Source organism: Orcinus orca, chromosome 9, assembly GCF_937001465.1.
Source record: "Orcinus orca chromosome 9, mOrcOrc1.1, whole genome shotgun sequence".
Lineage (NCBI taxonomy): Eukaryota > Metazoa > Chordata > Mammalia > Artiodactyla > Delphinidae > Orcinus > Orcinus orca.
In genome coordinates, this window is record NC_064567.1 from 13,636,924 (window position 1) to 13,653,597 (window position 16,674).

A 16,674-nucleotide genomic window follows, 5' to 3' on the forward strand; every position below is an offset into this window, starting at 1 on the left:
AAATTATAATAGGGGTCCTCAACTCATTATTATTGAAGTCTAACAGTAATCATTACCTTCTCTTTCCTTCTCGTATAAGTGCCTCGGGACCCTGTAACTCCATTTGTCCTCTCCTGACTCAAATGCTGCTATTGTCATGTGTTTTAGCTCTTTGTATATATATTTAAACCTCACATGACATTATTTGTTTTATGTAGTCAGTGTTTGTATAAGTTTACCCACATATTTATTACTCTACTTTTCTTAGCTTTTCCGTTTTTTCTTGCATCCCAGACCTCTCTGTGATCATCTTCCTTCTGCCAGAAGTACATCTGTTGGCATTTTCTTTACTGTTGATTGGCTGGAGGTGAACTCTCAGTTTTTGGTTGTACAATTACTTACCACCCCCTCCCCGAAACACATTTTAACTGAATGTTGAACGCTTGGTTAATATTTTAGGTTAGCAGATATTTTCTTTAAGCACATGTAAGATATTCTAATGTGTTCCAGTTTCCATTATTGCTTTGAGAAGTCTCTCATCCTTGCAAGTAATCTGTGCTTTTTTCTTCTTATGGCTTTGAAATTTTCTGCCTTTGTTTTTCTGCAGTTTTACTATGATGTGATTAGATGTAGACTTTTTATTCATCCTGCTTGGGATATGTTGGGTTTCTTAAATCTGGAGATCAGTGTCTTTCATTATTTCTGCAAATTTTTAACTGTTAGCTCATAATATTGCTTCTACCCCTATTCTCTCTTTACCTTCTGAGGCTGTGGTTAAATGTATGTTATACATTTTTTGATTTTATCCTTCATGGTTCTTACAGTCTTGTTTGTATTTCCCACCATCTTATTCTCTCTGCTACATTCTGAATGATAAGCCTGTCATCCATTTCACTAATTTTCTCTTCCACTGTTACACCTGTCAACTGATGCCCCAAAATTCTGTGTTAGGTCTGCTTTGGTTCTTTTTCAAGTCCTAGTTGTGGTTGTGTTTTTGTTCTGAAACTTTTTGGGAGTCCAAACATGTATAAATTTTTACCCTAATAAGTTATTTGGGAAGTGAGCAAAGCTGCTGTGGTCTTTCGTTGGTGAACTACTCCTGTTTTCAAGATGTCACTATGTAGTTTTATCAGTTCTTAGGTGGTCCCCTTAAACTTTATTTTTATTTAAGTGCTGCTGCTGTATACTCCATGATATGGAGTATTCCAGATACAGTGCCTCAAACTAATTTAACTGGTTAATTAGGGATATGAGACCTAAAGCAGAACTGTTAAGACTCAGTGCTCTCACCATGTCAGTGATGTTACCCAAATTTACTAATCACCTCTGCTGATGACAGTCATATTTTAAAGTTAAGTGGTGTTTTAGTCTGCTCAGGGAGGAGAAAAGGAGAGGAAGAGAGAAGAGAGGAGAGAGAGAGGGTATGTGAGCTCTGTGGTGTCTCTTCATATAGGGACACTAATCCTATTGGATTAAGGCTCCAATCCTTAGGACCTCATTTAACCTTAATTACTTCCTTCTTAGAGGCCCTATCTACAAATACAGTCACACAGGAGTGTACAGCTTCAGCATGTGAATTTTGGAGGGACACAAACATTTAGTCCATAACAGGTAGTATTTACATAATGGTTTGAGGGTTTTATGGTTTATAATTATGTTACTTCTGCTGTCTCTACTGCTGCTAGTAGTGAATCACTTCCCACATATTCAACCCCACAATTATTCAGCAAGTATGTAAGGAAGAGAATTAAATTTATTCTTGCATGTGTTTCTGTACTTTACAAAGTTTATTGGTGAGGTTGTACATTTCTCAGCTAAATTCTAACCAATCTGTTATAGTTAAGTGAAAATCTTCACCTTATTTACACATTGGCTTTATTTTTCTTTATCTTAGCTGTGTTGGAGTAGAAGAACATCATGCTGTTGACATTGACCTATATCACTGTCCCAACTGTGCAGTTCTACATGGTTCCTCCTTGAGTAAGTACTAGAAGCTTAAATAAAAATTGAACTTTAGAACTTAATATGTACATGACAATACTTTAATGATACTCTGACTAGTTATATTATACCCACCAAGAACTATAAGGAAGATTTTTCTGAAGATGTTGAGAATACAGTTTTTGTTTGAATTATTAAATAACTTATTTAACAAGTCAAAACATTAAGTGAAAAAAATACTATCCTTCTTAATTGCCAGTGCAAAGCCCCCAAACTCAAATACATATTTTCAAAGCTTTCAATTTGCGAAGTGCAATAAAGTAAAATTTTTCTGATTCTGGCTGTTTTTATCTCTATAAATTACAAAAAAAAAAAGAATGGTAACTAGACTTATCGTAGTGATCATTCTGAAGTGTATAGAAATATTGAATCAGTATGTTGTGTGCTAGGAACTAACACAGTGTTGTTGGTCATTTATGTTTCAAAGACAAATAAACAGACTCATAGAAAAAGAGGTCAGATTTATGGTTACCAGAAGCAGGGATGGGGGAGAGGATTTGATGAAGATGGTCAAAAGGTACAAACTTCCAGTTATAAGATAAATAAGTACTAGGGATGTACAACATGTTAAATATGATTAACACTGCTGTATGTTCTTTATGAAAGTTGTTAAGAAAGTGGCTCCTAAGAGTTCTCATCACAGGAAAAAATTTTTTTTTCCTATTTCACTTATTGTATCTACACGAGATGATGGATGTTCACTAAACTTACTGTGGTCATCATTTCATGATGTGTGTCAGTCAGATCATTATGCTGTATAACTTAAACTTATTCAGGGCTGTATGTCAATTATATCTCAATAAAACTGGAAGAAGAAGAAAAAATCTTCCAGTACTATTTGCGACAGTGAACAGTATAGGATAAGACTTTAATGCACACACGTGCATTATACTTTTAGGAGAAAATTAGGGCACCGATATGCTAAAGTACTACTCCTGTTGTCCGAATTAGGTCATGCTGTTGCGTATGGCCTAGAGTCCTGCCCAGCTATCCTCTGTGATGGAAGCAACTTCCCCACAGTCCCTGTCCCACGGAAGGCAGAGGCCAGACCAAGTCTTTGCCTGCACTCTTCTTGAGGCGTGAGGGCATGGGCAGGGAAGCTCACGTGTCCTCTGGAGTACACCAACAACACATACAAAACGATATTATTGTTAGCCTTTTACAGCCTTTAGAGGAATAGATGCGAATATTAATTGTTGTACAAATATGAGAGTAGAAAAGAGATTTTAAAGCCTTTGGATTGTAACTATTTCTTTTCTTAAAAATTTAGACTGCATGCTATCTTTTTTGTGTTCATAAAATTAAAGAGAAAAACTGTAGACTTAGTCATTTTAGAACTGAGCTTTTCCCGAACATACCTTGATACACGCTTGGGTCAGATGTAGGTAGCCTATACAACCTCTTTATTTTGAATGCAGCCTTTTTCCTAATACTTTTTTGAAATAGAGATTTTGTTCCGAGGTTATGGGCAAGTGATCTTTTCAAAAGAGACTTAGGACCAACTGATTGCTTATCTGTTTTGTTAGAAATAGTAATAATTTATCAGTTTCTTTCTAAGAGATCTAACAAATTAAGCTATATGAATGTATTAAAATATTTTTTTGTAAAATACAGATTATCCTTTTTGCTAGTTACGCAGTATAAAATTTGAGGTTAGCAAATTGGTAGAATTGTTACACGTGTAATTGACTAATTTGTTAATATAAATGTTTTTAAAGGTTCTTATTTTGTGTAGCACTGAAGTATGTAGTATATAACTTGAAGTAATTATTGACCAAGTGTAATTCTTTGAGGAAATAAATAATACTGGGTTGTTATGTCAAGAAGGGAAACAGAATTTAGAATTTAAGTAAATAACTCCAAAATGAAATAATTTGAATTTAATTTCCATGAAATGTTAAAGGGGTTACTATGAATCAGAATAATGTAGTGTTTAAAACACTGTTGCAGGGACTTCCCTGGCGGTCCAGTGGTTAAGACTTCACCTTCCAATGCAGGGGGTGTGGGTTCGATCCCTGGTCGGGGAGCTAAGATCCCACATGCCTCACAACCAAAAAACCAAAGCATAAAACAGAAGCAATATTGTAACAAATTCAATAAAAACTTTAAAAGTGGTCCACGTAAAAAAAAAAAAAAACTTAAAAAAAAGAAAACACTACTAAATGTAATGCACTCTATTTTCTTTTTTCCTATATGATTTAATTTTTTTAAAAGCTTGTCATGCTCACTAAATTGATTTCATAACCCATAATGGATCATGACCTGCACTTTGAATAACAACACTTCAGAGGGAAGCTTGACTGTTACTTGCCCCTACATATGCTTCTCTTCCTTGAATAACATAAGATCAGGCATTGGCTGTCTTCTGGGCAAAAGTCCAACTCTAAGTACCCTTTAGGAAAATGCCCAAGATCCAGGAATCTGTTTTATCTTGACTTAAGGCTCCACTGCTCCTCACCCCTCACCCTCGCCCCTAATTTGGGTCATACCTTTTGGTCTTAAGCCTCTTCTGCTTGCCACCAACGATTTCCTGTTTCTTTGAGAGCTCCCCAGGAATCCTTACTACAGATACCATTGAGACAGTCTAATATCCATAAATATGGTGAATTTAGACTTTACCTTCTTAATGGGAATTAAGAACTCTGTTCGAGGTCCAGTGTCAAAAAAACCAGCCTGATACTTAAACACATATTCTCAGTGCTCCTCAGGCACATGCACTCTAAACTCAAAATTCTCTCTCCATTCCCTATGACCACTATTAAAATGTTCTTTCACTGGCCTCCTTCCTTTAAGAAATTCAGTCAGCTCTTGCAGCGACTGCTTTTATGTGTTAAGGATGTTGGCCCAACAGGACAGTGTAGCCTTCTGTTAAAATCCTGCAAGTCAGCACATTTAAAAGAAAAGAGAAGTAATTGGCAGCATATTGGTTGCCCCAGGCACTATGCTAAGAAAAACTAGACCTATGTTACCTCCTTTGATATTTGTAACACCTTGATGTGAGAAAAATTATCTTACTAGGTCTTTCATGTAGCTATTTGGCAGAGCTGGAGTTTGAACCCATAGCTGTCCAATCCCAAATCTGTTTGAATTCTAATCTATTCCGCCAAAATGAAAATTAAAACAGTGTAACATCATTGTTTATTTTCAAGTAGGCAGTCTGTTCTTTCTCCCTCTTTTTCCCTCCCTCCCTCCCACTGTTGACCTGGGGCTTTTCAAATAGGCTGCTCATATATATTGGTAAGAATGTGAGTGAGTTACCACTTTTCTGGAGGCAGGTTTGCAATATATAGCAAGAAACAGATTTATGTATATAAATATTAATTTCATCTTTATTTAAAGATGTATCTATATTTACATCTTAAAATTCTAGGCTGCCTTTAAATTGTTTTTGAATATTTAATAAGGAGAAAATGCCCATGATAAGAAAGGTAAGCAGGATAAACATTATGATCCCAGTTGAAAATAAAATGGGGTTATGTATCTATATATTTGTAGGAAAAAAAAAGCCTGGAATGAAATACCCTTGAATTTTAGAATTGATTTTAAGTGAGAAAAAAAAAAATAGTAACACACAAAGGACACCTTAATGGTATTTTCTAGGAAGGTTGCTTAATGATTGTCAGTTTTTCCATGACATTTTTAAAAAACGGGATTTACTCTCTTCCATCTTGGGGGTCTGACTGCCATAAATTACTTGAGAATCTTGTTTTAGACTCTTAGATATGAATAAGCCTGATTTCCACCCCTATTGATTATTTAGTGTGACTTTTTATCCATATGAGGATCCAGCATTATTTTATTATTATGATCTTTGTAAGGTGAAGGATTTGAAATAACTTAGACTCATAGAGTTGTGTCCTTCCCCCAAGGTTTTATTATGAAAATCTTCAAACATACAGGAAAAGTTGAAAGAATTTTACAGCGAGTACCTCTAAACCCACCATCTAGATTCCACTATTAACATTTTACATTACTTGCTTTATCTCATATCTGTCTGTGTAACGATCCCACTGTCTATCCACCTTATTTTTTGATTCATTCTAAGTAAGTTATAGACATCAGTACATTTCCCAGAATCATGGAGGTTTTAGGCTTAAAAATGATTTTCAAACTTAAAAGAAAAAAAACAGTAAAACTGAAATCTTACATTGATACCACACAAAAGACATGTAGGTGGTGCCCCTCTGGGGGAAAGAGGAATGAGGTCCAGAGCTCCTACCTCAACCTCTTCTCCATCTTCCCTTTTATTAAGGGTTCCTCAACACAGTCTGAAAAACTGTACTCATTCCCTTCATTTCCACATTGAGGAAACTGGACCCAGACACGTTAAAGAGATTTGCCCGAGGTTGCAGAGCAAGTTATGACTAAACTAGGAGTCAAAGCCAAGTGTCCTGATTTTGGTTGCTGTGCTTATTCAAGATTGTAGCCTCCGGGGCTTCCCTGGTGGCGCAGTGGTTAAGAATCTGCCTGCCAGTGCGGGGGACACGGGTTTGAGCCCTGGTCCCGGAGGATCCCACATGCCGCGGAGCAACTAGGCCCATGCGCCACAACTACTGAGCCTGCGCTCTAGAGCCCTCAAGCCACAACTACTGAAGCCTGCGCGCCTAGAGCCCGTGCCCTGCAACAGGAGAAACCACCGCAATGAGAAGCCTGCACACCGCAACGAAGAGTGGCCCCCGCTCGCTGCAGCTAGAGAAAGCCCACACACAGCAACAAAGACCCAATGCAGCCAAAAATAAATAAATGAAAAATAAATTAAAAAAAAAAAAGGTTGTAGCCTCCCAGAGCTGTAGAATCACGGGACCTGTGTGTTAGATCTGACCAGAGGTTATTTATTCTGTCATCTTAATTGTCGTCCTTTCGCTATGACGCAGTCACCTGCTATTCTCTGTGTCAGTGTAACCATGCTTATTTTGGGAATAAATCCTGACATAACAGAGAAGGGAACTGTGCTGTTGAAATAGATTTCTGCTGTGGGATCAGAGGCCCTGTCCTGAGGGGATGATGTGGATGATCCATAAAAATCGTATCATGACCTAATGTTCTAGTGCAAATCATGATTTTAAATAATTGTGAGATTTCATATGTGTAAATGTGGATATTATAAAAGGCTCAATCTGCTAATTTGAATTTGTTGATTTAATTTTAAAATCATTTTTGAAATAAAAAGAATTTTTAAAACCCACAGTTAATTGCCTATAATTGCAGCATTAAATTTTACTTCTTCAACCTTAGAAATGTATTAAAAAATGTGAGTATTATTGTACTTGACCATTGTTGTTTCTGATTATATAGACTATAATTGATTATAGAAAGTACGTAGTACCACCAGTTACAAAAATGCTTTCTTTTTTTAATCTTCTAAAAATCCAGTGAAAAAGAGGAGGAACTGGCACAGGCACGACTACACAGAAATTGATGATGGTTCCAAACCAGTGCAGGCTGGAACTAGAACTTTTGTGAAGGAATTACGTTCTCGAGTCTTCCCAAGGTAGGAAACCTGTTATGACCAAAGAACATTTAAGAATGTTACCCAATAAGGTGACATTATCTAAAGTAGCGTGTTCATACTTCAGGTTGCAAGCCATTATTATTCTTAATCAGTTTTTTACTTTTTGAAAATAAAACAGAATAAAAATATTGGTACATTGCAAGTAATAGGAGTAAATAAGCATAGTTTCATGGAAACTTTGTTATGTGCATGTGTACTGGATTACTGGGTAAAAATGTATTTAACTGTAGGTCTCAGTCCAAAAAGTTTGAAAGACACTGATCTAAGGCACTTATTCCCGTGCTTCATTCCTTATGTTGTGCAGCTGCTGCTTCTCTTTCTCCTTCACCTCTCTTACACCTGTTTTCATACTCTGCTTTTTTCTTATGTTATTTTCCTATCTGCCTCCACCCTACGTCTGCCAGAAGTCCCCACAACCATTGCTTAGCCTCTGGTGGCAACAGGACTAGGCTTTTTTTTTTTTTTTAAGATAATGGAAAGTATTTGAGTTATCTGTGGCTCAAAGAACAAATGTCAAAAGCATTATACAGCATTTAACCATGCTAATTTAGATCATTTCCTACTCGCTGCCTGACATCTATTTAAAGTGATAATGCTTAATAGGCTTTTTACACGAGATCATATCCAGGCTTGTTAAAAAGGGGAAGCACAATTTAAATTTCAATCACAATATCACCTGCAGCCTATTATGGAATTATTTCAGATCATGTAACTATAAAACCCTTCCTATTTTGTCATAGTCTTTAGGATACCTGGCCGTTCCCCTCCCTTAAACAGAAACATAAATGATAAGCAGCTACTGTTGGCTCCCTCACGTACTGGGAGAAAAAAAAAAAATGAAACACAGTGATCGCCACGTGATTTTTGTGATATTAAAGGCCTTATTCTCAGATATTCTCCTTTATGAGTTTCAAAGTCATTGGAGAAATGTCTGTTTATTTTCATTGATTGATTTGGAGCCCAGGGCCAGAGTTTTCAGCCAGGCTCTATGGGCTGGCTTCAGAGAGGCTTGTGAGTTTCCTAAAATTGCGTAAACAGTTGACATGTTGACATGTGAATGTGAATTTTTCAGGGAGAGGAGCCTTAGCTTTCGTTTTTTAAAATAGGTTTGTAACCCAAAAGTGTAGTGTTAAAAGCCCTGGCCCAGTGATTCCCGTGGCTTCTCGGCCGAAGTATTAAACACAGATGTGAGCAGGTTCCAGAGGCGGTCACAAGTGTCCACACTGTACTCACCACTAGTTAAAGGTCTTTGGTTTTATTTAATGTAACTCCATAAACCTCCACATCATTTAAAACCATGGCAGGGTGACAATAATTAACTAAATTATACATACTTAATGTGATTAATATAGAAGTGTATAAAATAAAGTGAACTCCAACTATCTACCCCGACCCCCCCACTTTAAGACAAAGTCTTTTGAGACCCTTTTTTACATAAATGATAACTTTTAAAACATTTATGTGTATAGGTGTATGGATGTATATATACATCTAATTTTAAAAAATAAAATGGGGTTACATTATGCATATGTTGTGCAACTTGCTTTTTTTACTGTTATGTTTAATAGGTATCTTTCTGTATGTATACACAAATTTACCTCACTCCTTAACTGCTGTGTAGTACGCAATTGTGTGTGTTGTGTGTATGCATATGTATCCCGTAATTTACTTAACCGTCCCACTACGGTGTATGTTTAGTTTGTGTCCAGTTTTTTCCTCTTGTAAGTAATGATGTGCCTGTATTTTTAAGCACTTGTATCTACATATTTTTGATCAATGGGGGGAGGTAAAGCACCAGACATTTAAGATGGAGGAGTACAAGTGATTTAAGATTCTCCCTTAGGGGCTTCCCTGGTGGCGCAGTGGTTGAGAGTCCGCCTGCCGATGCAGGGGACACGGGTTCGTGCCCCGGTCTGGGAAGATCCCACATGCCGCGGAGCGGCTGGGCCCGTGAGCCATGGCCGCTGAGCCTGCGCACCCGGAGCCTGTACTCCGCAACGGGAGAGGCCACAGCAGTGAGAGGCCCGCATAATGGGAAAAAAAAAAAAAAAAAAAAAAGATTCTCCCTTAGGTTGGAGTTTAAGGAACTGTTAAATTCTCAGAGGTTGGGGAAGAAGGAACACTTGTGGATGCTTATGGGGAAAATAAAAGGCAGTACAGAACTCAGTGAGTCAGGTGAAGGAGCTCTGAGCCCTCCACTTACAAGACTATCCAAGAAAAGTCTGTCTTGATATTTTTAGGCCTTAAACTGACCTTCTGTTATTGAGAAGGTGGGAAGATCTGAGTTCAGTAATTCAGAGACCCAGTTTCTCCTGTCTTCTCCTTGACACCTAGGCTACAGATGACATCAAGACTGTTAAGATCTGACTGTATAAATGGAAACTTGTGTTTAACCTATGATGCAAGTGTTGCACTTAACTTTGAATGTATAGCAGCTGCATTCTGTGAGCAGTTGGAAGATAAAATCTAGAATATCCCCATTTAAAGAGATCTTTGATTTGTGGTTAGATAGGGGATAGTGAAAAGGGACAAACCACACTTAAGTGTAATGCCTAGAATGTGTTAATCATCAAAGAGGGCAGCTGGAGGTTCAGCAACCCTTTTTAGTGGCTTAAGGTGACTGCGTGTTAAAATTTATTAAATACTGGTGATAGCAGATCTTTGAAACCAGGAGTTCTCAGTTGGGGCATTTGGACATTGTCTCAAAGAGTAGGGACCACAGACGCTAGTCATCCCCCAGTGTGCAGGACAACATGAATTGTTCTGTGTCCGGTGAGACTTTGCAATGCCTAACAAATATTTGTGTAGACTTTTATAGCCAGATAAAATCTGGTCTGTTTTTACTTATCCTAACCAGCTTTTATTCTACTGTACCCCCTCCCTTTTGCTCTTCTGGTTTTCTATGCAGCTTGTGTTGAGTGGCTTCTGATCTTGTTACTTTTAAATCCAACCACTCGTTACAGTCGATTGTAAGCATCCTATTATTCTGTTATATTTTCTAGTGTTGTTTACCTGAACATTTACATATTGAAATACGTATTTTGCTGGAAACTAATTTGTTTTTTCTCTTGTTATAGTTAAGGCATTTTATATAATACATATATATTTTTCCAATTATATGTAGATTGAAGTAATTATCTATGACTTTTACTTTAGAATACTAAAAGGGGCTTTATAAAACATTTGTTATAAAAAGGAGAATTAGGTATGATAGGTTGAGAACCACTGATGTAGATAATAATATAGTATATGAATTAACCCATTACCAGATTATCTTTCTTAACTGAACTTATCAACAGAGATTACATGTTACTCTTATGCTTTCCTTAGTGCCGATGAAATCATTGTAAAGATGCATGGCAGCCAGCTGACACAAAGATACCTGGAGAAACATGGATTTGAAGTCCCTATTATGGTCCCCAAATTAGATGATCTAGGACTCAGGCTCCCTCCACCTACTTTTTCTGTTATGGACGTGGAACGTTATGTAGGTACGAACTTGATTCCTTTAATTACTTGGGAAAACATGGTAAAAGTGAAATTGGTATTATCCTAAAAATACTAAAAGTTGAATGAAGAGATGTTACTTTAGTTCCGTTTCTGGGTCAGGAAAAGTGAAATTCAGTATTACCTATGTTGAAAACTATTTTTTTCTCAGCAGACTTACATTCAGAAAGACAGAAAAAAACATTTTGCATATTTTTATTTACTCCGCCTCATCCTACTGCTTTTGTTGTTGTTGTTGTTGTCATCAAATTTACTGATACGGGCTTCCCTGGTGGCGCAGTGGTTGAGAGACTGCCTGCCGATGCAGGGGACATAGGTTCGCGCCCTGGTCCGGGAAGATCCCACATGCCGCAGAGCGGCTGGGCCCGTGAGCCATGGCTGCCGAGCCTGCGCGTCCGGAGCCTGTGCTCCGCAACGGGAGAGGCCACAACAGTGAGAGGCCCGTGTAACGCAAAAAAAAAAAAAATTTCCTGATACTTGCTTAGGAACAGTTATTATGGAGGGGTAGCTGCAGACTGAGGAAGAAGGCTTTGGGAAATCGGGGTGGTTCTAGGCCTCTGTAGCAGCATTCAGGTACAAGATCTCTGGATCCTGCTTTAGTGACCTCCTGCTGCCTAGAGAAAGGCTGTGAAAAAGAGGAGCTCACTTTCAAACCTGTTTTTATATTAATGACTTGGTGATACTGCCATTTAACGATGCCTGGACCTAATTTTTTATATTGAGGCCCGGAAAGGTATAAGAAACAAGGTGGAAGACCCTTCACCTGTTGCAATATTGTTGACATTTTCAGTCACTTTTTTCATTCGCATCAGGGTATTTAGAGATAAAGCTGACTCTATGTAGGTCTCATTCCTTGTCAACAAAACAGAGATTATTTGAGGATTAGATCTCAAATCTATCTTGACTCAAACTGTCTATTCTTTAGAGTATGTTATCTCCTGAGCATGAAGTATCTGAGAACTTGTCCCTTTATTGATCCATTGGTTGACATTGATAATTGTTTCACTGAGGAAGTCCAATTAAATTGTCTGACTTCACATTCAGCTAGTTTTGAATTATTTGATAAATTAGAGGATGAGGCTGAGGTTTCACCTAAACCTGTTTACATAGATAGCACCGTAAAGTAAATGGCTAGTGTAATATAAGTGTAGGAAAAACGTTCATAGTACTTGATAGCTAACTTTTTAGTACTGCAGAATGCTTCAGTTAACAGAATTGTTTTGCCTCGTAAGTATAAAATAGTCTATTTAGCAATATTTTCTTAACTTATATAAAGTTACATTAAAGTAAGAAAATGTCACTTGTTTCCTATTTCAGATTAAGTAGTGCCATATTTTGAATTTCACCTTATCCTACAGGACATTGTAAAACTAATTATGCTTTTTAGGGTGATGCAGTGTTGAGCAAGCAATACCTCATGATTTTATAGGAAAATTATAAATTAATCCCAATTCAGAACGCATTTCACAGGCCCTAATATGAACTGGTTTTTGCTTCCTAACCACTCATTTTTTTCTTGAAGCAGAATATTAGAAGAGAAGACACTACCAGGCAAGCAGAAATTGTTTGTCCTGGTTAATTTGTTCACTAATTCCCCAATGACCGATTGGTTTCCCAAAATGATGGACTCAGAATCTTAGATGTTAAAGAAGTGAAAGGGAAAAGTCAGTTCCCTTATTTTATGCATGAGGAATGTGGCACAGTTGTTACCTACCAATGTAATACACATTTTTGTCGTGAGCTGCACAAGAAATCATTGGTGTGTAGAAAGCTTTGTAAACATATAACTTTTTACACTCAGTGTTAATTATGCAGCTCTGTCTTAACTGCTTTATTCTTTCTTTCAAAAGTCATCCCTTTGTTCAAAAGTTCCAGTTGGACTTAAAAAGTATAGGAAGAATCTTTGTCTAGGCTATATAGTTTTTATAGATGGCTTAATTATCATACAAGTAAATATAGTCTTTAAAATATTTTTGTGTAGGGCGTCTATTGATGAAATTCTTAAGCGCAATAATGAGACTATAATTTTTCTCTGCAGGTGGTGACAAAGTGATAGATGTCATTGATGTGGCAAGGCAGGCAGACAGCAAAATGACACTTCACAATTATGTTAAATACTTCATGAATCCTAACAGACCAAAAGTGTTAAATGTGATCAGCCTTGAATTTTCAGATACAAAGTGAGTAGTTCTGGACGTTTTGGTTTAGTCTTCTGAGTGTTAGCTAAAATGTAGTTAAATGATGAATTTCTTTTAGTAAAAAACGTAACTGTGACTTCTAAAGTGGTCCAGTGATATAGCTGTGTTGTAAATTTTGCTTTGGTACCCTCAGACTTCAAGTATTGCTGTTAGCTGTGAGTTCCAGTTAATTTCTTGGTTTGGGTTGAAATGGGAGATGAAATTTTAAGAAGTTTTAATTTGCATGATGTGGGTGTGTGTGTATGTGTGTGTTTGTTTTTTTAAAGGATGTCTGAATTGGTGGAGGTTCCTGATATAGCCAGAAAACTTTCCTGGGTGGAAAATTATTGGCCTGATGATTCAGTCTTTCCCAAGCCATTTGTTCAGAAATACTGCTTAATGGGAGTTCAAGACAGCTACACAGATTTCCACATTGACTTTGGTGGGACTTCAGTTTGGTACCATGTCCTCTGGGTAAGCTTGGGGTATTTCTTTGTTCACTTAATCACAAAAACGTACAGTCTTATTTTTCCATGGGTATATTCATTTGCTATAAATGACGTTTGTAAAGAGGGAAGTGTTTTGCACTTTTTCAGTGGGAGCTATCATTTTAAATACTTAAAGAAGCATTATGATTTTCTTTTTTTAATCCCAAGTAATGGAGGAGCCATGAATTCTTAATTTATATAGATTCCCTTTTTTTGCCCCCATCTTATAAATTAATCTCTTTTAGCCTTTTGTCTCTTTTTGTTTCTTCTTCCCCCTAGTCAGTTACCAGTTAATCCCTGAATCTAATACCTGAGAAGGAGCAAAATTATAGTAATAATTGCTTCTGACCTTAAGGTGAGGCTAAAGCCAGCTAGTTGGATAAGTCAGGAATGCCCATAAAAATACGAATTCTCCTCAGGAGCTTATATTCACCTTGCTTTATCTAGAACTGTGCTATTCCGTACAGTAGCCACTCGGCACATGTGGCTACATTTAAATAATTAAATATAATTTAAAATTCAGTTCCGCATTTGCACTAACCCCATTTCAGGTGCTCAGTAGCCACATAGGGCTCATAACTGCTATATTGGGTAGCACAGATATAGAGCATTTCCATCGTCACAGAAGGTTCTTTCGGGCAGTGCTGATCTAGAGCCAAATCTTCGTCAGTATCACATGCCTGTGCATCAGCAATGCTCTGGACTATGTTTGATGCTGTGCCGTTGAGCTCCTCTTCCTTTCCTCCGTGAGAAAGCAAAGGGTTAGTTCATTAAAGAAAGTTTATTCACAGATCTTTAAAAATAATTGTATTATTGTATGTCTTAGGAGAAAGGGCAAAGTTTGCAGAGATGACTCTCTGTAACCTGGGGCCTATTAACATGTATTTACTTCTCTACCTTGAAAATGAGATCAGTAGGATGTTTGTGATGCTTTACCCTCCTCTCTCGTAACTATTTCTCCATCCCTGCTTTATTGACCCCTTGTCGTATTTGAGACGGGAGCCTTAGCTCCTTTGAAGATGCTTATTAAGGGCAATAGCTATTGATCAGGTATGTGAAATATGTCTTTTTGAGCCTTAAAAAAATCTGATAATTATCTAATTTAATTTAGAACATTGTATTGGGAAATTACATCAATATAGGCCATCCTAGAATGGCATTTCCTTTTTCAAAAATAGTGTGATTACTTCCTCCTAGGGCGAGAAGGTTTTTTATTTGATAAAGCCAACAGATGACAATTTGGCACTCTATGAATCTTGGAGTTCATCTGTGACCCAGAGTGAAGTGTTCTTTGGAGATAAGGTGGATAAATGCTACAAATGTGTGGTAAAGCAGGGACATACCTTATTTGTTCCTACAGGTAAGGTTTTAATCCCATCCCGCTCCCCATAGTGGATACTCATCACACGGAGTCAGCTTTTGATTGAAATCTCTGACCTTAATGTGTTTGGAAAGTAGTTTCGCATAGCCCGAGCGATGATTCTGATCTTGGACTTCTCACTTCTTTGTGCCTTAGAGGGCTTCTCTTGTAGTCAGGACTTGTTTTGGCATTGTGTTTTATGTCATTTGCCTTCACTTTTATTTTTATTTAGAAAAATTCATCTACCATAATTCTCACCCTTTTAAAGTGTACAATTCAATGGTTTTTAGTAGATTAACAGGGCTGTGCAACCCTACCCCTATCTAATTCCAGAACATTTCATCACTTCAAAAAGAAACCCCATGCCAATTAGCAGTCACTCCACATTTCCCCCCCTCTGAGCCCCTAGCAACCACTAGTGTGCTTTCAGTCTCTGCGGATCTGCCTATTTGGGGCATTTCATATATAATACGTGGCCTTTTGTATCTAGCTTCTTTTAGTTAGCATCATGTTTACTAGGCTCATCCATGTTGTAGCCCTTGTCAGTGTTTCATTGCCTTTTATGGCCAAATAATATTCCATTGCATGGATGTACCACAATGCATTTATCCCTTCATCAGTTGATGGACATTTGGGTTGTTTCCACTTTTTGGCTCTTACGAATAGTGCTGCTTTGAACATTTGTGTGAAAGTTTTTGTGTGCAGGTTTGTTTTCATTTCCCTTGGTTATATATACCTAGTAGTGGAATTGCTGGGTCATATGGTTTAATGATGTTTAACTTTTTGAGGAACTGCCAAACTGTTTTCCTAGTGGCTGCACCATTTTACATTCCCACCAGCAATGTACAGGTGTTCCAATTTCTCTACATCCTCACCAACACTGTAGTTATCTTTTTTTATTTTTGTCATTCTAGTGAGTGTGAAGTACTTGTATCTCATTGTGGTTTTAATTTGCATTTCCTTAATGAGTAATGATGCTGAGCATTTCTCTTATTGGCCATTTGTATATCTTCTTTGGAGAAATGTCTATTTAAATGCTTTGCCCATTTTTATGCTGGGTTGTCTTTTTATTGTTGAGCTGTAAGCATTCTTTATATATTCTGTACACTAGACCCTTATCAGATACATGATTTGCAATATTTTCTCCCATTCTGTGGGTTGTCTTTTCATTTTCTTGATAATGTCCTTTGCATAAAATTTTGATGAAATTCCCTTTAATTTTAACTGGTCAGCTCTACATTGATGTCAAAGGCCCAAGCCTGCTGTAAGAATCTGGGCAGCTGTCCTGGGGCAGTTAGGAGGCAATGAGTCTGTTTTGAGGGACCCTAGGAAGGGATTGAGTACCAGCCTTAGCTATAGCCTCAAGTATAGGTATCAGGTCTGTCATTTTGAGATGTGACTAAATGCAGGGTATGGACTCTCCAGGTCAGTGGTTTTGAGAATTGTGTTCTTCTGATTTGGGTGACCTTAATGGCTACACAGTTTGCAAGGATCTGTTACAGGCCCTGCTTTCTTACCTTGCCTCTGGAGTATATAATAAGAAGTATGTGTTGAGCAAATGAATGAATCAATGCCTAGAACTACCAGAATTTATAAATCTAGATACGTATCAATATTTTCACTGTGAATGGGCTAGGCTCCTCCCTTAAA

General features: G+C 37.4%; 1 protein-coding gene across 5 annotated transcripts in view; it reads left to right on the forward strand.

The window, feature by feature from the left end:
• KDM7A (lysine demethylase 7A) overlaps positions 1–16,674 on the forward strand; it is an 83,162-nt gene that overhangs the window by 33,159 nt on the left and 33,329 nt on the right. For all 5 annotated transcript variants that reach the window (XR_007479355.1, XM_049715076.1, XM_049715072.1 and 2 more), the window contains 6 exons: positions 1,874–1,959; positions 7,354–7,471; positions 10,823–10,983; positions 13,038–13,179; positions 13,464–13,650; positions 14,862–15,024. Coding sequence is in view for 4 of the 5 variants with exons in the window: in XM_049715076.1 (XP_049571033.1) it covers positions 1,874–1,959; positions 7,354–7,471; positions 10,823–10,983; positions 13,038–13,179; positions 13,464–13,650; positions 14,862–15,024 (857 nt within the window). In the remaining variant the exon portion in view is untranslated. The remainder of the gene's footprint in view (positions 1–1,873; positions 1,960–7,353; positions 7,472–10,822; positions 10,984–13,037; positions 13,180–13,463; positions 13,651–14,861; positions 15,025–16,674) is intronic.